We start from the raw sequence: 27,918 nt of genomic DNA, 5'->3' as shown, positions 1-27,918 counted from the left end.
ATCTGGTGGCTGACTGAAAATCTGTGCTTCAACTTCAACGTCAGAGCGTATAATTTGCTGCAGGTTGGTGAGATGTGTAAACATCAACACAGAGGAAATGTGAGAGAGTAGACAAATGCCAACTCTGTACACACAATAATCACTTGTTGGCCGAGTAGATTTCCTAAAATATTTTTAATTCTTGCCTTAAACTTACTCACTAATCACTCATTCTCACTCACTCGCTTTCAGTAAGTGCTTTATCCATGGTCAGGGTCATGGTGGATCTGCAGTCTCTCCCAGGAACACTAGGTGTGAGGCGGGAATACACCCTGGATGGGACGCCAGTCCATCCCAGGGCACCAGACACACACATTCATGCACTTATTCAGATTAGCATAGCCACTGCCATGTTTTCGGGAGGTGAGAGGAAACTGGAGAACCTGGAGAACCAACATGGGGAGAAAAGGTGAAGCTCCACACATACAGTGACCCAGGCTTAGGATCATAACAGGGATCCTGGAGCTGGGAGACAGTAATGCTACCTGCTATACCACTGTGCAACTCAATAATATACTTAATAATGTCATATAATATTAAGCAGATACATTTAAATAATAAAAAAAAAATCAGCACATACTTTCCTTTTGTTAATGCTAGTGGACTCAGGGGGGCATATATTTTTGCTGACATGGTTTGCCTTCACTTGTTCCCTTACATGGAAGTGCACATCAATACTGACTGATCACCTTTATCCTATGATGAAACGTCTCATATCCCGATGGGTGTGGTCTCTTCCTGCATAACTCCGCCCCCATTCACATGGCATAAGGGCTCAGTGAATGGGATGATAATGATTCAAATCATATGCTATGACCTTGACAGTCAGTAGATCTCAGGATTAGCAGGTCTTTTCCTTGAATATTTGTGAAAAATGATATAGTTATGCTTGTGAAATAAAATTCTATTAGTTCTTGAATGTAGGCGATTCATAAATCCAACAAAGAGGCTTATTAGGCTGTGAGTTTGGCTGCAGAGCCGGTTATGACTCTGTCTTCTGGCCAACCATTTATTCAACAGTGATAAATAGGTGAAAAATGTGCTGAATGTTCAAAAACCTGTGTGCTGGACAGAATATCAAAGGCTTGTAAAGGCAATGGAGTGTTTCAGTGCCAGACTTTAGCTTTGATTACAAGAACAACACACATAGCCAGGAATTGGTTATGCTCCGGCATGACGTAAATCTTGCCCCTGGCCTCTTAACATCCGCATGTGGTTCTCTCAGTAGCTGACATTTCCAGTGTGGCTAACACGACCAAGATAAATGACTTAAGCGTCCTCAAAAAAGACAAGAATTTTGGCGTGAATTGACATCGGTGTGACAGAAAACGCTTGCAGAGTTTCAGTTCCTCTTGAAAGTTTTTAATATATCAAATTTCACACCAGGGGATGCATGAAGAGCTATGTCATTCTTTCTTATTATGCTGCCAGAGATAGGGATGTGTGTGTGTGTGTGTGTGTGTGTGTATCTGGGCTACAGTAGAGTCATGCTTCAATTAAATGGTATGCGTTTTGTCTCTACAGGTGTAATTTATTCTTGGTATTGCTGTAGCAATGAATTCATTTCAGTGAAGTTGAGGAAATCTGCTGAATTAAATCACAGTGTGATCTGTGCAGGGCTGGAGAAAGTACTGAGAAATTATACTTATGTGAAAGTATAGATAATGTGTCAAAACTTTACACAATTAAAAGTAGATGTATGCAGCCAAAAATCAAGTGAAAGTAAAAAAAAGTTGCTACTCTTAAATTTAATGCAGTATTAAAAAAGTAAAAAGTAAGTATTTTTAACTGATGAAATTAAGTAAAAGTCACATTTGCATGTCAAACCTAACTTTTATTACTTATCTAAAACTGTTAGATGATTTTCATTTGAAAGGAATTGTACTATTTTGCATGAAAACATCACACAAACATCTCTGTACATTTGCTATTAGCTAGAATTTGACTGGCTGCCTAGCTGATAACATTAGCTACTGGAATCAATGCTAGTTTAACCTTGTGTTAGCAAAAAAAATAATGATAACAAAAATAAACAGGGTAGCAAAGCTAAATATAGTCAGTTAACATATTAATAAATTTGTGAAAGTTATCTCAACATGCTTTTTCAAATTAGCTGGAGTTCAGGCCTTTTTTCACACCTCATTTTATACGAATCTTTGCTTTCTTCAGCATATTGAAACATTTTAGTGAGGTAGGGCCAGGGGCGCTCATCCTCAAGTTCAACACCGCAGTCCAGTGGATTATCCATCTTCAAACACACACAGATAGCTATAGCGCTAACTACATTGTGTAGCATGAGAAAATCACAACAGATGGCAAATTATGATTCTTGATCATTTTTTCTCCACTGATGAATTTAATTGGACACTAAACTGACCCCATGTGATTGGCTGGAAGAGAGGAGAAGAGACTTTTGAGTTTTTTAACAAGTACCTTGAAAGTCAAAATAAATTTTTTTTAATGGAAATGTAATTAATTAACTAATGCAATTTTACTAACACTCAAGTAAAGTATAAACATGGCAAAAATAATACCTAACTATAATAATAAAGTACAATTACTCAAATTTTTACCATCAATGCAGTTAATCTGATAAGTGTGATGCTGATGCATTTTGATTAGCATTTTCCCAGAAAGCAGTAGAAATTTATTTGCAATTTATTTACTTAAGCTACGATCTAACATCAACCGATCTCGCCATAATAATAATGTTAACAGACACAGGAAATAAAATTCCTTTATGACAGTGTCAATGAAAATTCTTAAAAATGACACGCAAGTAATAAGGAAAATGACATTTTACCTTAGAAAACCAGCTCTACGATTCTTTTTCTCCTCCAGTACTACATCCATATCTTTAAGCTCAGAGTGTAGCTAGCTGACTAGTAGCTTTCAATCAGAAAAGAGAAAATGCACGATCCTGATTGGTTAATCCTGTTAATCCTGATAGTAGCCGGGAGCCTATGATTAAATCTGATTAAACAAAGTAAGAGGCGCATTCGTTTGACGTTCGAGTGGTTAAATATGGAATTGTTTGTAATGATGACTTTGTTGACCTAAATGAATGTCATTATAGCGCAATTAGTGTGCAAATCAGTGTTAATTAACACGTGTATAATCAGCTGCGCTGCATGTGTGTTACATTAACCATCAGCAATTAAGCATTCGGAACTGTCAGAAAATAATTTCAAGCCAGTTCAAACCTGAACATCTAACTGGAGAAGCTGGAGATGTGTGTTTTTGCAAGTCTGATCCACATTAATAAGGCCATTTAATGGCCTTATTACAGTGACATTAGTTACTCATGGCATTATGTGTAACAAAAAAGGTCTGTGTGTTCCCCTGTAATAAAACCCTTGTGTTGGATTCCCCAAACATTTATGTGCTACTAGAAAGTTTCTAGTTTTCTTCTTCCTTTCACCTTATTTCATCATGCTACAAACGTACTTTACAAACGTACAGTAATCTTAAAGCGAGGCAGCCGTAAGCCCGTTTAATCAGCCAGAGATTTTGTGCTTTTGAAGGCAGCAAAGCATGACTATCTTCTAAATAAGGAACCTTATAGATAGCTGTGCTTCACTGCTTTCTGGATGAGACAGATTTTATCTCCGGAATTCAAACACGGCCAAACCAGGCTGCATATTTTGTATTGCTATCGTTTGTAAAGAAATAGGTTGGAGCAAGTAGATGTGTTTTGCTGAGGTGTAAACAGAACTTGAGAGTCAAAGCCAAGACATGTTTCATACTTCATGTTTCAAAGCTAATAGGCAATGGAAGTTTCACCCAAAATATTTCCATGTTTTTACACCATATATATATATATATATATATATATATATATATATATATATATATATATATATATATATATATATATATATATATATATATATATACAGTACTGTGCAAAAGTCTTAAGCACCCTATTTTTTTTTAGTACAAACTTTGTTATAGATTTTTATTTTATGACTTCTACATTATTGATTCAGTACAAAAACATTTTAGATTCCAAACGTTAGTTTTCCAGCACAAAATTAAATGATACTGAAAAATGTTTGTATGTCAGTAAAGAAAGCAGCAGATTACATAAGAGACACTTTTCAAATAAAAACATAATGAAGGCTGCTGGGTTTCGCTGCAGAAATAAGAAGCGAGTCGACAGTCAAAGTCTCCAGAAGAACTGTGGCTGCTTCTGCAAGATGCTCAGTAACACTTACAGCTCAGCTCTCTCTCTCTCTCTCTCTCTCTCTCTCTCTATATATATATATATATATATAGAGAGAGAGAGAGAGAGAGAGCAAAGATGCCTCAAATTGAATGTATATACACACATATTTCTATATATTTACATCCAAATTATCCATATTTTAGATAATTGACTATATTTAACAGAGTGTGTGTGTGTGTGTGTGTGCTTCATGGTCATCGTTTTTGAAAATACTCTTTATTAAATCTAATTTTCCTTGTCTTGTCACAAGCACACACACACACACACACACACACACACACACTTACACACTCACATACACTGCATCTGCTCATGATCAGCAGATAAAAGATGCAGAAAAGGGACTAGATTTTTTTTTTTTTTTCATTAATACCGAACTGGTGAATGAGATTAAAACCATAAATCATGTGATTGCATTCAGAATGTTGTTTTTTCTGATGAAGCAACGATGTTTTTATGGAAGACGATAAATCCTCTAAACCCCCACTCTCTCTTTACTGGAATATGCAGGAGTAGGAGAGTATCAGCTTATGAAAAAGCTTCAATCTGAACTGATTAAAACGCAGCACAAATCCCGAGCTGGATGCCTAGTCTCACCCGAACCCATGCCATGCACAGTGTCTGCCCTACAAACCCAGTTCCTAAAGCCAAAGCTGTTTATATAACATAGTGATGAACAAACTGCAACACTTTTTTCACTCTGCCCCAATGGACTATTAACTGTACAATCATGCACTGCTGAAACACAGTCTGACATGCTGTTATAGGAAAATCAACTACTACTACCACTACTACTACTACTACTACTACTACTAATAATAATAATAATAACAATATAATCATGTGCTGCATAGTGCAGGTAGGTTCTAGTCCTGGTTCTGGTTGGACAGCAGGAGGTCAGTACTGCTGCGACAGTAGGTGTGAGTCGTTATAGAGTCTAATAGCTGTGGTAAGAATGCCTTGGTGTGACGTTCCTTAGTACAGCTCGTGTGTATCAGTCTATTACTGAAGCTGCTTCTCTGTCTAGCCAGTGTGTGATGTATGGGGTGTAAGTTATTATCCATAATGGCTAACGGTTTGTTTGTTGTTCACACACCACCTCCAGTGAATCCAGCATATCCTGTAACAGAGCTAGCCTTCTTAATCAGTTTGTTGAGCAGCCTTTTTTGCAACGCTTTGCACTGATGCAACAGCAAACGACAGCATTAGCTGGTAGAAATGATGTACACACATTAAACACCACAGCCTTCGTAGGAAATAGAGATAACTACGGCCCTTCTTGTACACAGCGTTGGTACTTATAGTGCATTCCAGTCTGTCAAGCACAAATTATATGTACTTACTACCACCACATTCTTTATATTAATGGACAGACAATAGGTGAGGCATAGACCTCGTGAAATCCATCACCATCTCCTTCTTCTTGCCCATCCGGCTATCCTGGTCTGATACACCCCGCGAAGGCCATGTCATCAGACTCAGTGTTGCACCTAAAATCAGAGGTGTATGGGTTGAACAGGTCTCCAGTGCTGCACACAGACAAATCCAACACACAGCCATGAAATCGTATGAACTGCAGCCTGCCAGTTAGGTAGCCCATTATCCACGAATCCAGGGACTCATCCACCTGCATCAACTGGAGTTTATTCCCCAATACCTCAGGCTGTATGGTGTTGAAAGCACTGGAGAAATCTAAGAACATGATCCTCACAGTGCTACCCGATGTCTCTAAATTGGAGAAAGTCCTGTGCAGCAGATAACCACACTATCCACACCAGATAGATAGATAGATAGATAGATAGATAGATAGACAGACAGGTAGATAGATAGATAGATAGATAGATAGATAGATAGACAGACAGGTAGATAGGTAGGTAGATAGATAGATAGATAGATAGATAGATAGATAGACAGACAGGTAGATAGGTAGGTAGATAGATAGATAGATAGATAGATAGATAGATAGATAGATAGATAGATAGATAGATAGGTTTTATGATAGAACATTATAATTGTTAATTCAGTAAAAATGGACAGACAGACAGACAGACAGCTAGCTAGCTAGATAAATAGATAGATAGATAGATTTACTTTATGTGGGTGTTAACTAAAGACACTGATAGTTAAATCAGCACAGACAGACAGACAGACAGACAGACAGATAGATAGATAGATAGATAGATAGATAGATAGATAGATAGATAGATAGATAGAAGTGGGAGTTAATTTAAAACAGTAAGAGTTAATTTAGCATTATAAATTATAAATTTAGCATTATAAATTATAAATTTAGCATTATAAATGTTATCAGAGAGACAGACAGATAGATTTACTTTATGTGAGAGTTAATTTAAGCAGTTAATTTAGCATTATAACTGTCAATTCAGCAGACAGACAGACAGATAGATAGATAGATAGATAGATAGATAGATAGATTTACTTTATGTGGTGTTAACTGAACACATTAATAGTTAATTCAGCACAGACAGACAGACAGACAGACAGATAGATAGATAGATAGACAGATAGATAGATATACTTTAAGTGGGAGTTAATTTAAAACAGTAAGAGTTAGATTAGCATTATAAATGTTATCAGCACAGACAGACAGACAGACAGACAGCTAGATAGATTTACTTTATGTGAGAGTTAACTAAAGACAGTGATAGTTAAATCAGCACCGACAGATAGATAGATAGATAGATAGATAGATAGATAGACAGACAGAGTTATTTTAAGACAGTAATAGATCATTAAACATTCTAAGTGTTAATTCAGCTCCGGGTTTTTCTTTGCTCTGCTCTTTTCCCTTCAACTTGCAGCGCTTGTGTTACAGTGGAATTGTGTGCGCGCTCCCGCTAAGTCGCAGCATCAGCACCGTGCACGCGGCCGGCCGGCAGAGCACCTGGAGCAGCGCGAGTTAAAGTTACCGTCAAAGCGGAGCGCCGGGAAAGAGCCAGACTCCGCTGCCCCGGTACCCCGCTACCCCGCTGCCCCGGTACCCCGCTACCCCGGAGGTGTGGACGCTAATGATCTGATCAGCGGGGCGAGGCGGGAATCCGACCCCAGTGCAGAGGGAGAGGAAGATGATGGAGCTGAGAAATCTGCGATTACTCCTTCCTGGCCTTTTGCTCTTATTCGCGCTGCATCGCTGCTCATCACGTAAGTGCCGCAAGATTGCGTGAAAGTGTCACATTAAAGATTCCTGAACGCAATGCACGGGTCGGGGCGCGTGTTTAGAGGAAGATAAAATGCTTAAAAAAAGATTTAAGACCTAAAATCTGAAGTCCCACATCTTTGCATTTTTCATTTTTATTACTACTTATTATTTATTTATTTAGTTAGTCATTTCTTTATTTATTTTAGATTTGGGTTCTGTTTTAAAGAGCAGGGTTTTGTGGTCGCGAGATGAAAAGTAGAGAGAGAGAGAGAGAGAGAGAGAGAGAGAGCTGTCCTGCGGTGGGGCGCGCGCGGTGCTCTTTTCTGCATTGCGGTGCTTCCTCGCGCCCGCACGCAACTTTCCGCGGAGCGCATCCTACACCAGGAAGGACACAGTGCACCTCTGCATTTCACACAGAATAAGAAACACTTACCAACAGCCCTGAATGTTTACTGTTAAAACATAAAAGACACATAAGATCCGTTATATATATATATATATATATATATATACACATATAGGCTGTAACTGCGGTGTAATAGCGTTTCCTCTGAGCGCGCGGCATCACCTGTCCGCGAGGACGGGCTCGTGCGTTTGCATGACGTGTAATGCAGAGGAATCCACGCACTGTAAACTTTGCATGCACAGAAATGCTCAAAGGCGGCTGCAGATATTTTTTAAAGGGGTTGGACTGGAAGAAATGGCTGTAATTTAGGACTGTCATCATGATAGCAGTCTGATTTAAGCATTTTGAAGTGTGTGTGTGTGTGTGTGTGATGGGTAGGGGAGTGGCGATATGACAAAATAACGTATATCACATCCTAGAAGCAGTGGCATGTCCTGGCCACTTTTAGAAATGTTCCCACGAGAGGAGCAGAATTTACTGTAGTGGATGTCTGTTAGGAAAATACAACCACAAATATGCAAGAGTGATGCAGGATTAAAGGAATATTGCTGTGCAAATTCATTTGTTCACGGCTCTCAATCATTCATCTTTGAATCAGAAAGAGCACTTTATCCTGCCCAGGGTCATGGTGGAGCTCAGGGTCATGGTGGAGCTCAGGAGCTCTGGGTCATGGTGGAGCTCAGGAGCTCTGGGTCATGGTGGAGCTCAGGAGCTCTGGGTCATGGTGGAGCTCAGGAGCACTGGGTCGTGGTGGAGCTCAGGAGCTCTGGGTCATGGTGGAGCTCAGGAGCACTGGGTCATGGTGGAGCTCAGGAGCTCTGGGTCATGGTGGAGCTCAGGAGCACTGGGTCATGGTGGAGCTCAGGAGCACTGGGTCATGGTGGAGCTCAGGAGCACTGGGTCGTGGTGGAGCTCAGGAGCACTGGGTCATGGTGGAGCTCAGGAGCTCTGGGTCATGGTGGAGCTCAGGAGCTCTGGGTCATGGTGGAGCTCAGGAGCTCTGGGTCATGGTGGAGCTCAGGAGCACTGGGTCGTGGTGGAGCTCAGGAGCACTGGGTCGTGGTGGAGCTCAGGAGCACTGTGCATGAGGCGGGAACACACCCCGAATAGAACTCCTGTCCATCACGCTCATTCACACCTACAGGAGCAAATTAGAGCAGCTAGTCCACCCACTGACAGGATTTTTTTTTGGGAGGAAACCTGAAAACCCTGGAGGAGAACATGCACAGTGTAACCTGAGCTCAGGACTCAACCAGGGACCCCGGAGCTGAGCAAGTTTTTTTTTTTTTTCACAAATATCCTTAATTTCATTTCCTTTATTCAAGAATTCCAAAATCATTTCTATTCACTTATGCTGTCGAATTTTTGTTGGAACTCTTCTCACTTTTTTCTTTGCCTCATACGCACTAACCTCTAAACTCCGCCTCTTAAGCTAGCATTGTCCATACATACACCATACAGTGGCACGGATCGTGTAAGATAAGCACCTTGAAAATGAATAGTTGTGTGTTGTTTTTGATGAAATTTCATTATTCGTGGCTGTAAACAGAAATTAGGTGACGTAAGTCATTCTGTTTTTGTAGTACACTGCAAAAAATCATACCTTAGCAAGTTAAAAAATATAAGCAAATTCAACTAATATGTCACTTTATTAGATGTAGAGGACACAGTATTATCTCTGGTAACTAATTAAAAAAAAAGACAAAAAGCAGGTCCACAAAGTCAAGTAGGCTTTATAGTCATTCTATATTGTCAACTGCTGACTATATCCAAAACATTACAGTAAAGAATACTGTAAATCAGCCTGTTTGACTGATCATTTGAATTGAATGAGTCAAAAACAAGTTGGCTTATAAATATTATCAACTTGGACTTAGGGTTAGGGTTAGTGTTAGGGTTAGGGTTGGTGGAAAGGAATAAAAAGAATAAAAGAATAAAAGAGTAAAAAGTCCTGTTGGTAGAAAGGAATAAAAAGTTATATGACTCTAATAAGTAGTAAAAATACACATTTAAATAATGTTCCTGAAATAAATATGTGCTGATGGGGTCCGTGGAATTTATTGTACAGTTAAAGGATACAAAAAGTTGTAAACCATTAACAGTCTTGAGCAGCAAAATGAGAATATAAAGTGACTTATGTATGTGGATTTTTAAATTTTTCTGCAGATTTGTCTTCCTTGTGAAGCGACTGAGTGCACTGGGTTGAGTAGTTTGTGTAACTGAGTGAAATGAGATGAAAGAAATGGCCATTGGGAGGTCTGTTTCAGAATCTAATGGCCTGTGGGAAGAAATTGTTCACGAATCTGGTAGATTTGGCCTGGATGCTTTATAGTAGGGGTGTAATGCATTGACACTATCTGTATCTGTATCTGTTTAGTGCTCCAAATATCCATATCTGTATTCAGGATTAAACCCAAAGTGGGTGTGGCTTAAACCCTACTACTACAAACCATATCACTTTGCCCCTGGAAACACAGAAAAACGCTAGAAAGACCTCCAGATGTAGAAATGGCAGCACTGCGAACATGGTGTGTGAATCCTGGCTCTGACAGTTCCTCGGCCTCAGCTACATCACTCCAGTTCATAATTGGGCTCAACTGGAGATGTGATTGATCTGAAAAAAGACTGACTTTTTAAAATCCTGTTCACACAGTTATTATAATATCAACATAAACGAATTGCTATCCTAGTTTAAACCCCATGACCTTGACCAGGCAGTTACTAAGCACCACTGTATGTTCATATTTATTTGATTTTAAGGGAATTCAGATAATTATAACTGTCGTTTTGTTATCATCATTATCCCTTCCTTTCTTTCCTATTCTTTCTAATTCCTATTCTTCCTATTCGTATCTGTATTTGTATAGAACACGTTATCTGTATAATCCGAATGAGTGGTGAGTGCGTTTTCGTACGCGTTTGGCCAATCAACGTCTACTTACGTCACGGATAGTACCAGTTGTGCTGGTTAGACCCTGCTCCAGAGTAGGAGCTAATTTGGTTCTCGAAAAAGGCAGTCCGGTACTAAAATGGCACCCAGTTCCAGAGGTGCGAAAATGCCAAAAAGTGGGTAGTTCCACAATTAGTTCAGGTACTATGAAAAGGTTCCCACGGTGCGAAAGGCCCTTTTATATCATAGTTCTCATACAGTATTACCATCATTTGAGCTACACACTCTATGTATGCATTCTTCTATGTTCATGTACAAATATTGTGACTGATCCAAGCGATATCTTTCGAGACAAGTGCTTGATGATTTAGGTTTATAGTTTGCATGAAGCTAAACTAAAGCTTCTCATACTTATTAGCTTCTTAGCCCCAGTGCAAAACTAAAACAGCCAACGTCTCAGTTTTATCAGCTGCTCACATCCGAGAGTGTTTTCCCGTGGAAATAGGAAACCAGTAATGGGATGCTGAAGATCCTAGAGGAATAAATCCATTGTAAAGGGATGACACAGCACACCCTCAGGTTTTATGTTTTACAGATTTAATATTTTAATTAAAAGTGACAGGAACAGAGCAAAATAACAGGCCAGATATATGCATAATAATGACAACAATCGTATCATTATTTCTGAATTTGTTGTCATGTAGCTGTTATACAAGCAAGATAACACGCTGGGGTTTGGAGGTTATCTCTTACATATAACATACACTAAATGGGCAAATGTATATGGACATCTGACCATCACACCCATATGTGGTTCTTTCCCACACTGTTGTCTTTGTATGCTGTGCCATTACAATTCCCCTTCACCGGGAACTAAGAGGCTCAAACCTGTTTCAGCATGACAATGCCCCATGCACAAAGCGAGCTCCATGAAGACATGGTTTACCAAAGTTGGAGTGGAAGAACACCAGAGCCCTGAACACCTTTGGGATGAACTGGAACACTGGAACTCCTGACATCAGTGTCTGAACTCACTAATGCTCTTGTGGCTGAATGAACACAAATCCCCAAAGCCACTCTCCAAAATCCAGTGGAAAGCCTTCCCAGAAGAGTCGAGGTTAAATTGGGACTAAATCTGGAAAGGGATGTTCAAAAAACTCATATGGGTCTGATGGCCAGGTGTCCACAAACCTTTGGCCATATAGTGTACCTATTATTGAATGTCATGACATTTAATGCTTTTTGGCTTTTATGTTATAGTTTCACCAGTTATAGTTAAATCTCTCAGAGTTAAAGGCTGTAAAAAAGACTGACCGGAACAACATGGATGTTAGAACGTTCTAGAAACAGACTGCGTGTTTGTTGGGTAACAGAGCGGCATCTATTACATGCTCTGTCAGAGGGAAGAGAGCTGTTGGGCCTTGGTGGGAATTAGGGACATGTGTGTGTGTGTGTGTGTGTGTATGAGAGAGAGATAGATAAAGACCTAGGCAGGGTGTGACGATACAAATCAATGCCAAGAAAGAGTGAGAAATATGGAGTGTGTGTCTGTGCGAGAAAAGAGAGTGCACCTGTGTGGAAAGTGCTATTCTTATATCTGTAGATAGAGCCGTTTTTTTTGTCTTCCTATATGTTTCTTCCTGGCTGATGCCTTTCTGAATTATTCATAATCACATGCTAGAAAACATCTGCAACATATCCTGATGCAACTGCTACCCAGGCTCACCCATGTGATGTTTGGAAGGAAAGTGTATACCTCAGACATCCTCCAGGGACAAGCACGCTCGTCTAAAAGACGCTCTCTTGTGAGTTCATGTGAGGCAGCTAATGTGGTATTCAGACGCACATTCAGAGCAAAAGTGCTGCGTCAGCCTGGAGCGGTGGGGGTGCTTGTGTGTGTGTGTGTGTGTGTGTGTGTGTGTGCGTGTACGTGTGAGCTTGCACATGCTCTGTCAGCACACTGTGGGTTGCAGGATTCTCCTTCACGCTTGCTGTTATCCTATCCCCTTGGCTTTGACTGTGAGAGCCGAAGAAAGCATGAAGGAAGGGGACACTCACACACACACACACACACACACACATTGAGAGAAAGAGATAAGATGGAGAGGCAGGGAGGGAGGGCGAATAATTTTAGAAGCTGAAAGAAAGACGACGCCCTTCTGTGAACTAGGAGTGAAAGAGAAAGGGAGACAGTGGTGGGTCTCTTTAGTATGCAGAGATTGGTCTGTGTGTGTGTGTGTGTGTGTGTGTGTGTGTGTGTGTGTGTGTGCGGCATACATAATTGCTAATATGCTCATGTAGAAATCATGTTACACCTTTATATTTCATGGGCATTTTTAATATAGTCTCCATCCATCCATCCATCCATAAAGACATCCATAAGTCCATCCATCCATCCATCCACTCATCCATCAATCCATCCTTCCAAAGAACTACAAAGAGATGAAATGGGAGACTCTTTCCATAAATGTTAAACATCATAGAAAAAACATCACTGTATCAACAATTGCACATTTTTTTAATCCATTGTGTAAGTTGTTACTATAGAAACGATAATGTCTTAGAATGAGCACATTAATATAACATAAACCTGTGATTAGTCTTGCAGCTGGAAATACTGTCAGATCTGCTGTTATAGAAAAGTACTTATCACATTTTGACCAATCAGAACTAAGAATTCAGCCGCACTGTGGTATAAATAGTATTATACAAAAAATGATGTGGGACCCACTTGGTCTGATTTCAGAGATACTTCAGGACAGTCTGGTTGGAACTAGCGAGTCACTGAAAGGTTGTAAATTAAAATCCATGGACTCCCAAAGAGCCAGTTGGGCCCTTGAGAAAGATGTGAGAAGTGATTCTGCCTTATTTGTAAGCTACTTAGGATAAAAGATTTCATATTAATATTCACAGAATTAGAGAGGTCTCAGGAGTTATTCCATTTTTCAGGTTTAATTAATGATATGGAGATGATTCTATGGACACACTCGCCGTATATAATCGATTCCCTTTAATACAACAGGGAATCAACAGCGTGAAGAATTGGTTACTGTGGACCAGCTGTGCTTCAGTGGCAAAGCCACACACACACACACACACACACACACACACACACTCACACACACTGCCGTCCTCTTGTACTGCTGCTGAAGGTCAAACACTAGACACTCAGGCCTCTGTCATTGTTATACCATTAAAATGACACTGAAATGAACTGATATTAGGTGTAGCTATTTCATGTACAGAGAGTGGACGTTTATCCATCCATCCATCCATCCATCCATCCATAAGTATCTATCCATCCATCCATCCATCCATCCATCTGTTCATTCATCCAAACATTTATCCCTCATTCTTTTAGTTGACTACATATTCCCTTTTTTTGTCCACCAGTCAATCAGTTTATCTATAGATTGGTTCCATCCATCTCTCCAGCCACTCATCCACAACCCATCCATCAGTGCAGTCACATAAACAAGTCTCTACTAGTGAACCACCAAATTTCACCCATCCCTTTTTCTACCATTTCATTTACCAAACTTGCATCCATTTATCCATCCACATTTAGCCACTTCACTTCTCCATCTATTCATCTGTCTATCCATTTGTCTATCTATCTGTTCCCTTTCTATCCATGCATCCAGCCATATATCTACTTATCAATGGGTCGCACCATCTAGCACACATCCACCTGTCTAGTCAGCCATCATTTTTTCTAACAATTCCTTTGCTATCCATCTATCCAGCCATCATTTATTACATTGACTACTTATTCCCTCTTTATTTACACTTGGTCTGTCCTTCCATTCATCAATTAATCTTATCCATGTGTTGTTTCCATCCATCTTATCCATCTTCTCACCCAGAACCAATCTACCCATCCATATCTCCATCTGTCAGCCAATTTTTCTATCTGATCCCTCTCCATTCATCCATCCATCCATCCATCCATCCACCTTAAGCCTTCCACCATTTATCTATTCATTTAATCCATTCCTCTGTCTTCTTCAGCCAATTGGTCTCTCTTTATCTATTTATTTAAATTATCTGCCATATTGAGAGTAAGGGCTACTAAATGGTGATGAGATGCTGTTTATTCATACAGTAATAAACGAGTGCTGTGGAGCGATGGAGTTTATCAGGCTCTTCTGTTAAGATTAGGCTGAATTGTGGCTGCTTCAAATTGAAACGGGGATTTATAAGTTTATAAGTGAGGAAGTGATGCTATGCTACAGAAAAAGCAAGGTAGACAGTCCTGACTTACTGCACACACATACTCCTGTAGTGTAATACAGACAAGGGCCGATTTTGGGCGTTAACATTATTGTGCTTAATACAGATGGATGAAAATGGGTTGAAATGAGAATGGGAATTTGACTGCCTTAGATAGATCTACAAGCATTCCTGTGAGAGGTGAGGAATGATTTCTGGCAGAGGTTAGATTCATTTCAGCCCATGTTATGACAAAAAGTAGGCCGTTTACTTGTGGTAATAGCAACGTTTCATCACACACAGATTTAATACTAAGAAGGGAGTGTCACCTTGTGTCTGGATTGATCTTCCTCCATTACTGTCCAGTAAAAGAAAGGACATTAGCATTCAGTCAGCATTAGAGAGCAGTGTAGCTAAGGCAACTTCAACACCACATACTCTAATATCCTAAAATGTCCTACAGCCTTTTGTGCAAGACAATCTAATTCCAGTGACACAAAAATTAATCCTCATACTTAAATAATGAGCAAGACTACAGTTTGGAAATCATATATAGACAATGATATGGATATTTTTTGTCTTGTCCTGCCATGGTGTATCAGAAGCAGTGTCTCAAAATTGCATTTGCCAAACACACTCAGTGATACATCCATCCATAATGTGCACTGAGTAGAGGGTGTGGCAAGACACAAGTGTGTTAACTCTGTATGTGCTTTATTTGGGTGAATCCAGACATGTCAAACAAAGATACCGAAACAAAGGTAAACCTAAAAAACAGGAAAAAGTATGTGGAAAATGTGGAAACAAGGCTGGAACTTAATGATAGTGTACTTAATGAAAGTATGATGATACTTCACCACTATAGGTTGACACAACAGAGCATACATATACAAGCTAATCAAGGACTAACACAGAACAGGTGAACACAACTGGGTAACAAACCAATGACAAGTCATCCATCTCACTCATCCATCTACTTATGTATCCATCTATCTCTTGTCTATCCATCTATTCATGCATTTATACATCTGCCAATTTTATCTGTCCACCTACCCATTTACAGTACATATCCATCCATCCATCCATCCATCAATTATCCAGTTGACTATTTTTTCTTTCTCTGTTCAAATAGCCATCCATCCATTACCAGGTGTCTCATCCATTTCAAAACCTGTTTCCTTTCTGTTCATGTATTGGTCTATCCATCTAGCCACTCACACATCCATCCATCCATCCATCCTCATTTATCTACCTGTCCATCTATGTCTACATACAGTATATCTATTACCTCATCTGTCCATTTGTCATTTTAGTCTCTATTCATCTATCTATTCATCAATCCATTCATAAATCCATCCAACTAACCATCCATCCTCATTTATCTACCTGTCCATCTAAGTATGTCTACATATCACTGTTTACCCCTCCATCCATTTGTCTATTTCATTTTTATCCATCAATCCATCCATCCATCCATCCACCCATCCATCCATTACCACGTGTCTCATACACTTGATTACTTGTTTCCTCTCTGTCCATCCATTGGTTTATTCATCCATCCTCATTTATTCATCTATCCACCTGTTCATCTACATATACCTTCTTACCCATCTGTCCATTTGTCTATTTAGTTTCTATCTATATATCCATTATTCATTCCATCCCATAACTTACCATTCATCCATCCAGCTAGGCATCCCTCCATCTATTCACATAGTTATCCAATCAGTTCCTGTTTAATTAATCTTTTTAATTTAATCATGTCCAGTATGCTCATCCATGTCTTCATCTCTACACAATAATGATGGCTATTTATCAATTTCTGTTTAACACATTATCTACCCTGTAACCAGTGGACATTTTTGAGTTAATACAGTTTGAAATTGGTTCTTTATTCCCTGAATAATGTCAATCTGATGTTATCAAGTTTTTTATGAAATGGAGAACCCAGAAAGTCTAATGTCATGCTAATGTCTCAATCTGTTGCAATTATCAATGATTCTCTCTCTCTCTCTCTCTCTCTCTCTCTCTCTCAGGACCATGTTTAGATCCAATTATCTCACCACTCTATGCCTCCTCTTTCTGGGCCTCCTCCAGATACAATTTTCTCTACTCTGCTCATTTTGCCAAACTTCATGGTAAGTTGCCAGATCAGAGGCTAATTACATTAAGTGCCTGCACATCTTGCCAATAATATGTGTAAGGCTAAAATAAAAATGGCAGGATAAATATAACCTTTATGTGTGTGTAGGGAGCAGTGGCTGGTCTCCGGCCCCCGGAGACACACAGCCGTGGCTGCAGATCAATCTTGGTAGAAAGTATCGCATCGTCGCAATTGCCACACAGGGTACCTTCAACTCCTACGACTGGGTGACGAAGTACACACTCCTCTATGGAGACCGTTTTGATGCATGGACTCCTTATGTCATGAAAGGTGGCAACATGGTAAAGTCAGCATGTGTTAAGGTTTAATGGGTTTTTGGGATGTAACAGAGTTGAAGCCTTGATGTTATGACCTTTTGTCATCTTTCATGGTCCTCAAAAGTACAGTGTGCCTGGAGGGTTCCTTCCAACCAAATAGGAGCTTGTAGTCATTCGCTCTCACTTAAGATTGAAGACCTCAGGGTCTGACAATACACAAAATTTATTGTGTGCCTTTGTGGAAGTTTTATAAATCATTCATGGAAGTTTTAGGAAACAACTGAATGTCCACATTTAGAATTCTTTTAGGAAGATCCTTATAAATGAGGCCCAAGGTCAAGATCATGATCTTTCTCCATCATGCTGAAGATTATAATCGTGACATTCCACAACTAGTTTGCACTGTAATTTGACACCAAAGCATTACAGTTTCCCTTCACTGAAACTAAGAGGCCCAAACATGTTCCGGCATGACAGTGCCCCTGTGCACAAAGCGAGCTCCATGAAGACATGGTTTGCCAAAGTTGGTGTGGAAGAGCTTGAGTGACCTGCACAGAACACTAACTGCGCACCAGGCCTCATCGCCCAACATCAGTGCTTGACCTCACTAATGTTCTTGTGGCTGAATGAGCACAAATCCCCACAGCCATACTCCAGAATCTAGTGGAAAGCCTTCCCAGGAGAGGGGAGGTTATTATAACTGCAAAGGGGAACTAAACCTGGAATGGGATGTTCAAAAAACACATATGAGTGTGATGGTCAGGTGTCCATAAACCTTTGGCCATATAGTGTATCAACTGTATCCTGGTATTCCTACTGGAGACCTCTACATGAGTGGGCATTAAATTGCCAGTAGGCAGAAGAGGGTTTGTTTCAAACAGAAAGGCCGTTAAAAGGATTAGGGTTGGGATTAGGGTAAGGGTTAATATCCAGCCCATTTGGACCCTGCTCTGCTCTGCAGACATACCATTCTTAGTCTTTTTAGAGTTGGGTTTTAATGGAGTACAAGTAAATCAAACACAAATCACTGCATTGTTCAGATATGATAGATTTGTTGTAAACTTATATGTTTGTTATATAGATAAAAGTGGTCTTCCTTCCTCTCTCTCAGACATTGCCTGGAAACTGGAACTACTACCAGGTGAAGAGGAATGTCTTTCACTATGCCTTTACTGCTAAACACCTGCGCCTCCTGCCTATGGGCTGGAACACAGAAAACGGTGGAAAAATTGGTGTACGGCTCGAGGTCTATGGCTGTCCCTATGGTAAAGAGGGCTACATTTGTATATAAGATGGCGTTCAGTGATTCAAATGTAGATTTAGATGCATTTGATTTCAATTCTGGTAATTGCATTTTTTTTGGGAAAGCCACTTAACATGGTAGTTTCTATCATCAAAGCATAAAAAACACACAACATTTCCATATTTTACACTTTCTTAGCTTATCTGATTGCCTTTCTCACCTTCAACCTCTGACTCCCTGGCCTCTAGACTCATACGTGATGCATTTTGAGGGGGACGACATGGTGGCCTACTCATTACCCGGTGGGAGACTAAGAACCTTGCAGGACCACTACGCTTTGAACTTTAAGACGCTTGAGAAAGATGGCGTGCTGCTGTACAGTGAGGGCATCCAGGGAGATTCGGTCTTGCTAGAGCTGAAGACTGGACGACTCTACCTGCATATATCCCTGGGTAAAGAAAGATCAAGGGCTACAGGTTTATGGTTATGGGTTTTGAGGAAAAGAAATCCGTTGTGTTGATGATGATTTTACTGTTTGATTCTACAGGAAGCAGTACAGTGCATAACATGGATGGAATGACCACAGTGAGGCTGGGAAATGTACTAGACACACAGCATTGGCACTATGTCACCATCAAACGTTATGGCCGAGACCTCAACTTCACGTTAGACAGCCAGACAGAGAGAGTCCTCCTCAATGGCGAGTTTAACTATCTGGATCTGGACAACCAGGTGAGTTCACCAGGCATGACAAATCAAATGGCTAAAGGAATATAATGTATTTGGTCCATTTTCACTCAGCTGAGCTTTTCTGCTGGAGCAATACACTTTACAGCCAAAGGAGTTAATTCCTGTCCCATGACAAAGAGCAAATAGTAATTTTAATTTAATCAAGATTATAGTTTTGTTTGGAAAAATTGGTGGGAGACGTTTGAGAAGTTGCAAGGTTAAGGTATGGTACACCTGTGAATTTCATTTGGAATAAACGTAGGACACAACCACAGTCTTAAAGGCTGGCAAAAAGGTTAAACCCAAAATGAACAGTCAGAAGACAAAGACAAAGACAAAGACAAACCAGAAGTATGGTATCAGAAACCAGAAAAACCAAACATGAGATATAAAGGTTTAGAAATACATTCAGAAAGAAGGCAAGACTTCACAATGAGCTCATGAAAACTGGGAGTAAATGAGTAATAAATTAGAGAATTCAGGTGAGAATTCAGATGAACCAGAAGTGGTCTAGTATTCTGATGATGGGGCCCTCAGGTGGTGTGGGGTGAAAATTTCAGGAGACACCTGGGAAGTTTTGTTAAAATAAGTATCACTGGAACTTTAGCTAAGCTCATTTATTTTCCATTTTGTATACAGATATATGTAGGTGGTGTGATTGAGAAAGACTCACCTCACCTCCCAGGTAAGGTCAACTTCCGGGGCTGCTTGGAGAACGTCTTCATCAATGGAATCAACATCATTTACAAGACCCAATACAAAGATCCTGATGTACGGTTCGCTCCCAAAAAGGTACTATTCTATACCAATCAGTAGTTACCTCAAGGTCATTAATGATATACTGTATTAGCTGGATGCTTATACTGGTGAATTGTCATTCTATACAGACATAAAGACTAATGAGAATTTTTGAACATTGTGTGTCTCAAACCCTTTCTTCATTTCATCACATCATAGAAAAAGATGCACTACACATGCCGTGACCTCCTTTGGAGACCCATGACCTTTGCAGGGCCCAACAACTACCTCCAGGTGCCTGGGTTCTTTCGAAAGAACCGACTGGCAGTGAAGTTCAAGTTCCGTTCTTGGGACTACACAGGATTGTTGATGTTCACCAGATTTGCTGATGATTTGGGCTCTCTGGAGCTTGGATTGAGTGAGGGTCAAGTCAACATCACGCTCACACAGCCAGGGAACAAGAGACTCCGCTTTGCTGCAGGTAACACTCACATCTGACTGCTGATCCACCTAACATTCAAGGCACCATTCTCCAATTAATTGTAATAATTCAGAGGGTTTCTGGAAAGTCTAGAAAGACTCTGGAAACCTCGTGAGACATATCATGCTGGTTGATTTGTCAGTGTGTAAACTGTTGTAGGTTACATTCTTTATAATTATTGGGGATTTCTGGATCTGTGAGTTTGGGCCTTTATGTTCTAAGAGAAAAGACTTGAAAATACACCTACAGGTTGCATTTCTAATGTTCTCTAGAAACTTATTCCAGAATTTAGGAGCAATGTAAGAAAAAGTTTTTTTTTTCTCTGGCTGAGCTGTGAGTGATCCTCAAGATTAACAGCAGGTCTGCTCAGGATGGGGTATACTGCCTCAGGATATACTGTATATCAGAGCTAAACCATTTAGGGCTTTAAAGCAGGACATTTTAGTCTATGAGGAACTTGCCAGACACCGTTAATAGAATAAAACTGGCATAATGTACTTTGACATTCTTTTCCTGTTAAGGTGTAGACAGCAGGGCAGCCAGCTAGCAATGTATTACAACAGTCCAATTTTAGGAAAAATCTCAGTTGATGGGAAAAAAAGAGGTAAAATCTAGTAAAATCTAAACTACGCAAGACCTCGTACACTATATGGCTAATAGTTTTTTCACACCTGACCATCATACCAATATGTGGGCTTTTTCCAAACTGTCGCTTGTGGGGGATGGGTTCAAGTCCGTAGTAATGCCCATGATTTTGGAATGGGATATTCAACAAGACGTATGGGTATGATGGTCAGGTCAGGTCTACATACTTTTGGCCATATAGTGTATATCTATGTAATCGGAGCATTTACTTTTACATGGTGTCTGGAGCATGACACTCGAATCAACATTGGACTTCTATAAATTGAAGTTACATAAACACAAAATCTGACCTCATCTTTAAACAGCAGCCTGTTGGTTAATATAGAATCACTCTAATGTCTCATTTTGTGTGGCTTGCTCCTAGGATATCGTTTAAATGATGGTTTCTGGCACACGGTGGATCTGGCCGCCAGAGACAACTTGCTCTCAGTCACGATTGACGAGGACGAGAGCTCTCCATTGAAGATCACCAACCCATTCATGGTTCGCACTGGAAACACCTACTTCTTTGGAGGTGAGTAATGACAGTAATATATTTTTTTCAGTCAGCTAACAGAGCATGGGTATGATTTAGTTTTGTTTTTGGCTCAGGCTGTCCTAAGACCAACAATACGGCACGCTGTGTGACCAAGCTGGCGCGCTTCCACGGCTGCATGCAGCAGATCTTTATTGATGACGAGCCTGTGGACATCGACGTGATGCTGCAGAGGAAATGGGGCCGATACACAGAACTACTGCTGGGGACATGTGGTATCACTGACAGGTGTGTGTGCAGTCCATTCCTGGTTGAGTTGACGTGAGAGGTTTGGTTATGCATCCCAAGTTATGTGCCAGTGAAAGTAAGGCAAATAATTTAAAAAAATTTAGCTGCTTTTTTTCAAATCAGTGAAAGATGACACCTGACATATGTTTATTGCCAGTATTTTCAGGATTTTTTGGTGTGCAAAAACAAAATGTAGATAAATATTTAATATAAAACATATATACACTTAGACTAGGAGCAATAGTCTTTGTGACAATGAGTGTGATTTTTTTTTTTATATATATATATAAACACTGAATGTTCAAGTATGTGTTTCCTAAAGCTGCTGGAGCAGCTGCTGTTCACTTTAGAGAGCAATAATAATGAAGGTAATAACATCCATCACTCAAGAGCGACAGCTTAAGGGCACCACAAAACACATTTATATCCTGTTTAAACACCACTCAGAGAGCTCAGAGTCTGTTCCTGATATTATGTGTGCATGACTAAATGCCATCTTATAAACAGATATTCATCATGTAGTTATTTGCCACTCAGCATAGATTATATTTGGTGTTTTCCATACAGTAGATAGAAGCCACGAAGGCACCCATATCAGAAAACCTATATAGTAAATCTAGTCTACACTAGCACTCTCTGTGTGTGACCATGACAGTCTCGGGCATCTTTAATAAATCTGAGACAACACAAATAGTGTAGAGGCCATGACAGAGCCGAGCAAAAGACACGACCCCAAACATTTTGTTATAAAGATCACAATTCACTCACAATGACTGCTGCTTTTAACTGAAATATACACTATATCAAGTCTGCTTACTCTATTCATGCACTATATAAGCTATACAGTTACTGACTAACTCATGCGTTGCTGTGAATAATATCCTGTCCATCAGAACATTTTATTTTATGGCTCTCAGTGATGAGAATTCTGAATCTTTTCAGTGAGTCAGATCATTTGACTCGGCTCACCAAGAGGAGTCGATTCTTTTGGCATCCAAACAGCCCATTGCCATTTTTTCTCCAATAATATTTCGACCTTGTGACTGTTCTTCTTTGTCTTACTATGGCTGAAATTGTTTCATAAATTGTAACAACATTACATTACATTTCAAATCTGTTTGTAATCATTGTTAAATAAATGTGGAACTATAAATGTGCATACAGTAAGCATCCCTGCATGCTATTAATATTACTGTGCTGCTGTGTCTGTGTGTCATGAAGCAGATTCATTTCTATGTATATTGACAATCATTTTTAACGATACACTGACTACATACAGTCCGTCTTCAACAAGATGCAGTGTAGCAGATCATTCCTGTCATGCTGCTTGATTCACGCAGCTGCGAGTTGCTCTCTCTCTCTCTCTCACACACACACACTCACTCACACACACACACGTCTCACCATTCATGCAGATGTTGAAAAGAGGTTTCCATGGAAGCAGTTTGATTAAATGACACTGCAAAAATGAAAGCATTGCCTACATCAACACCACAAAAATTCAAATATGCCTAATAGAGCTGACTCATTCATGATCATCACTAGTGGCATATTCTCAGCACAACGTTGTAGTAGTGGTGGTGTGTGTTTGTGTTTTAAACAGTGTACAAGAACTCCCACTTTATTAAACACACCTACCTTGTCTGCTCGTCTTTTTCTGAAATTATCCTACACTTTTTTTTAACTGCTTTGTTTCTCTAAAAAGTATGACATTCATTATAGTGTTTATGTGACGTAATGTGTTTGTGAGGCTCTATTGTTGGCTCTTTTCTCTTTTCTGAAGCCCCGTCCTTACATATATGGATATTTTTGAAAATATACCCATCCCAGAAGGTCGTGATAGTATATCATAAACTGTAATCCCAAACACCTTAAGAACAATATTAACAGCACATGTATTGAGCGGTAGAAGAGGCGAAATGCCAGAACCTTGAATTCAGGAGCAGTACAGAGTGAGATTCTGCTTTTTGCATTCTCCAAACCTCCAGAACAAAGTGAAATTAAATTGCAAACACATTGTCAAGTAAAAAAAAATTCACAGAGCACAAAGTAACTAGCACATTAAGAACACACGCAAAACCACAATGGGTAATGTGCAGGTTGATGCTGTGATGTTAGTGTTTTGAAAAACAGACTTTTATCCTGCTCACATGAAAACAGTGAGTTTTAAAATTCCCTCACCTTTCAAAAAGCTTTGTTTTCAGTGACCAAAAAAATGCCATTTTCAATGCAGAGAAAATTAATACGGTTTCAAAAATATCCCTATACCTACGAAGGGGGCCATAATATATGCTTCCTCCTAGTGTTATTTATTGGTCCAAATAGCAATAAGCATATCTATATTAATCACCTGGATGAATAGATATTTTCTTAAAGGAAATGAAGATAAAACAGAAATGATTGTTGTTGTGCCCCATAGTAATAGAGGAAAAGCTCTGTCTTCCTTCATTCATGTGAGAAACGTGACTTACGCAAGGCTGTATATCAGTTTTCATGCCGCTTAGAAGCTTTCTTGTGCAAATATAGCCTTGATACACAGCTCTGAAAATAAATTATTGACTTTTCAGGCTGTTCTGGGCTTGCTGCTGTATCAGCCAGGCTGTAGTGGTTGATCTATGGGTTGGTGTTTTTCAGGTGCTCTCCAAACCCATGTGAACACGAGGGCAGGTGTATTCAGTCCTGGAATGACTTCCTGTGTGTTTGCAACAACACAGGCTACAAAGGGGAAGTGTGCCACAACTGTAAGCGCCACTTTCACAACTCTGTACTTTTTAATGAAATGGTCTCGTACTCCATTTCTCTGTCCTCACTATGTCCTTTTCTTCTCAGCCGTCTATAGGGAGTCGTGTGAGGCCTATAGACTGAATGGAAAGTATTGGTCAGGCAATTACACCATAGACCCGGACCTGAGCGGCCCGCTCAAGCCTTTCACTGTCTACTGCAAGATGAAGTGTAAGACCACGTTTTCTTGTTCATCATGCTGTCAGGACTGCTTCATATTTTCGGGCTACAAATTTGCACTAGAATAAGGCATCAAGGATAGAGAAGCTGAATTAAGGCAAGGAAATGAAAGGTAACTAGAAGTATTAGAACTAGAAGTAATTGCTAGAACCTGACAAACCTTGAAGTAGGTAGCATAACAATAACTAGAGCACAATACTAGACACATAGATCAACTAGACAGTGCTAGATTCTGAATCATACAGTATGAACAATGTCACACTGGCTTCAAGAGTTTGGTGTGCAGCACAGCTTCAGGGTCCAAGGATCGATTCTGCAGTCTGGTTACTGCCTGAGCCAAGTTTCATATGCTTTCCTATTGTCCCCATGGGTTTCCTCTGGGTTCTCCAGTTTTCTCCCACCTCCCAAAAACATGCTGGTAGATAGAGTGATTAATCTAAACTGACAACTCTAGGTGTGAATGAGTGTGTGACATGCCTTGTGATGTCCTGCTGTCCCATCCAGGCCCATATTCCAGCATTGCACTCAGTGTTTCAGGGATTGGCTCCAGATCCATCATGACCCTGACCAGGATAGAGCACTTACTGAGGATGAATTCTAATGAGGGTAGAATTGAGAAGCGAGCATTATTAATCTGGGGAGGCAGACCATTGAGCACTCACTGCAGGGATCAGATCAGTGGCATTTTTATATAGATCAGATTTCTAATCCACATAAAAATTCACACAAATTCTTATTCATTTAAACTCATTATACTGTATATGCACACTACATGGGGTGCAACATAATAGTGTTGTAGCATCTAGTACACACTATGTCTAACACTCTAATTAATATTTGTTGTTCATTTTAAACATCTTAAATATAATATCACTTTAATAGTTGATATTGAATGATACTGAATAAAAGGATGCCATAAATACATATAGTAACCCCTTTTCCTACTATTGAAAGTTCAGGAAGTGGTTTAAACTGAACCACTGGATCTTTCAAATATTCAAATCTGAATTTTTTGTCTTCAAATACCAATTCTGGATATCATCTATCCTTACTATACACTTCTCTACATGTCTCCCTTGACTTTTTTTTTTTTTTTTTTTTAAAGTAAATGTTCAATAATAATTAGTTTAATATTCCATTTGCATAAGTAATTTATTAATGCTTAAGTGATGCTAGATGTCCTGAAGATGTCCATGCACTCAGCCTATTTCAGATGTCAAGTGTGTTTTGTGCTGTTATTTTTAACTAGATGAGAGAGCTGGGGCAATTAAGCAAACCCGTTTTCTGTGGATGGCTCTGTAATGAGCTAATCAAGCGCTAGAAGACTAAGCACATGTCTGTTTGCTCACAGCATCAAATGGAGCACAATCAGAAATCCGATAATGAAGTCCCACAGTCATTTTTCCAACTCTTATCTCTAAAATGCTGCATTTTATATGTTAGTGTGGCTCACACAAGTGTTATCGATATTACCACCGGACAGCCTTTATGAAAATGCTCCAGCACATTTATCTTTATTAAATATCTGTAGCAGGGATCCTTTCTGAAATAAATTCCTTGGCTCATTAAGTCTGTTTCCTGTTTGTCAGTGAACAAAGCCTGGACGATTATTGAGCACAACCGTCTCGAGAGAACCAAAGTGACCGGCTCTAGCTTGGATCGGCCTTATATAGGGGACGTCCAGTACGTGAACGCCTCGTGGGACGAGGCCACTGCTTTAGCCAACACGTCGCTATATTGTGAACAGTGGATCGAGTTCTCGTGTTACAAGTCCCGCCTTCTAAACACTCCACGTAAGTATCTGTTTGGATGACCATGGAGCAGATATTAAAAAAATATTAAATTTATGTAACTGTTGCAAGGAACAAATCTGGTCAATGTTTTGCTGCCCTCCAGAATTCTTGGCACCCTATTGTACATAGTCACAGCCTAATCACTGACTATCTGATTGTCTTTTCCCTTAATTTGTGCTGTTACTAGTTACTAGTGAATTCTAGTGAAAATGGCTGACATTATATTAAGAAAACTAATTAGACATGAATTTTAACATATAGGGCAGGGCAAATGTTGCTCCATTAATACTGCTCTGCTTCTTGTTTCTTGTTTTAGATGGACGGCCTTATACTTTTTGGATTGGTCGGCATAACGAGAGTCACGAATACTGGGGCGGGTCTTTCTCAGAGAGTGGGAAATGCGGCTGTGCCATCAATCAAACCTGCACCGACTCCAAGTTCTGGTGCAACTGCGATGCTGATTATCGCCAATGGTGAGAGAGAGAAAGAAAGAGTAGGCATGAATAAATATATGAATGAATAAAGTGAGTGTAAATATACAGAAGAATCCTCATAAATTAGCAAAAAAATACATGAAGAAGACTAAAGAGAGTGTTTATACTACCATTAGACAGCATTAAATTGTATTTAGGGAGATTACTCAAAAGAAGGGTATTCGGAAGGGCTTGTGGGTCATCAGACATGCTAATTAGCTGGCTTTTCTGTTGAACAGGTATTCAGATAAGGGCTACCTGATGTTCCGGGACCATCTGCCTGTCAGGAAGGTTGTAATCGGCGACACAAACCGCCCCGGCTCAGAGGCCCAGTTCAGCATCGGACCACTGCGCTGTTCTGGAGACAGTGAGTAATCTGCACCATGCTCTAAAAATAGTCAGAGTATAATTATGTTAGATGTTTCATGCCAAAAAATTTGGTTGCCAGATCATTTCAAATGGTTTCTTGCTATACCCAGCCATATGCAGTACAACCTACCTATGTAGACAATACAATTAGTCGCATCCACCAATAGCAGCACTTCATGGTATATTGGCACACATGGAAGAATGTAGCATAAAACAAGAGAGTTTGTGTAAAACGGGTCATAAGAAGGACTTTACAGAGCAGGAAGAGGGTGTAATAGCATAGGAAATTAGCCATTGTGTCATAACGGATGGTCCAACATGCAAGTTTACTAAAAATAGGATAAATTTATTTGGAACAGCAGATGAA

General features: G+C 39.8%; 1 protein-coding gene across 1 annotated transcript in view; it reads left to right on the top strand.

Annotated features, from left to right (window-relative positions):
- Positions 1 to 7,036: 7,036 nt before the first annotated feature.
- cntnap1 (contactin associated protein 1) overlaps positions 7,037 to 27,918 on the top strand; it is a 37,414-nt gene continuing 16,532 nt past the window's right edge. The window contains exons 1-15 of the mRNA XM_026916962.3: positions 7,037 to 7,429; positions 16,972 to 17,073; positions 17,187 to 17,380; positions 18,468 to 18,621; positions 18,848 to 19,051; positions 19,147 to 19,331; positions 19,968 to 20,120; positions 20,286 to 20,547; positions 21,557 to 21,706; positions 21,784 to 21,955; positions 24,590 to 24,696; positions 24,785 to 24,907; positions 26,506 to 26,709; positions 27,026 to 27,182; positions 27,422 to 27,549. Coding sequence (XP_026772763.3) covers positions 7,354 to 7,429; positions 16,972 to 17,073; positions 17,187 to 17,380; positions 18,468 to 18,621; positions 18,848 to 19,051; positions 19,147 to 19,331; positions 19,968 to 20,120; positions 20,286 to 20,547; positions 21,557 to 21,706; positions 21,784 to 21,955; positions 24,590 to 24,696; positions 24,785 to 24,907; positions 26,506 to 26,709; positions 27,026 to 27,182; positions 27,422 to 27,549 — 2,371 coding nt within the window. The 5' untranslated portion in view covers positions 7,037 to 7,353. The remainder of the gene's footprint in view (positions 7,430 to 16,971; positions 17,074 to 17,186; positions 17,381 to 18,467; positions 18,622 to 18,847; positions 19,052 to 19,146; positions 19,332 to 19,967; positions 20,121 to 20,285; positions 20,548 to 21,556; positions 21,707 to 21,783; positions 21,956 to 24,589; positions 24,697 to 24,784; positions 24,908 to 26,505; positions 26,710 to 27,025; positions 27,183 to 27,421; positions 27,550 to 27,918) is intronic.

The sequence above is a fragment of the Pangasianodon hypophthalmus genome, chromosome 13, assembly GCF_027358585.1.
Source record: "Pangasianodon hypophthalmus isolate fPanHyp1 chromosome 13, fPanHyp1.pri, whole genome shotgun sequence".
Classification (NCBI taxonomy): domain Eukaryota; kingdom Metazoa; phylum Chordata; class Actinopteri; order Siluriformes; family Pangasiidae; genus Pangasianodon; species Pangasianodon hypophthalmus.
This window is presented reverse-complemented; position numbering and strand designations above follow the sequence as displayed.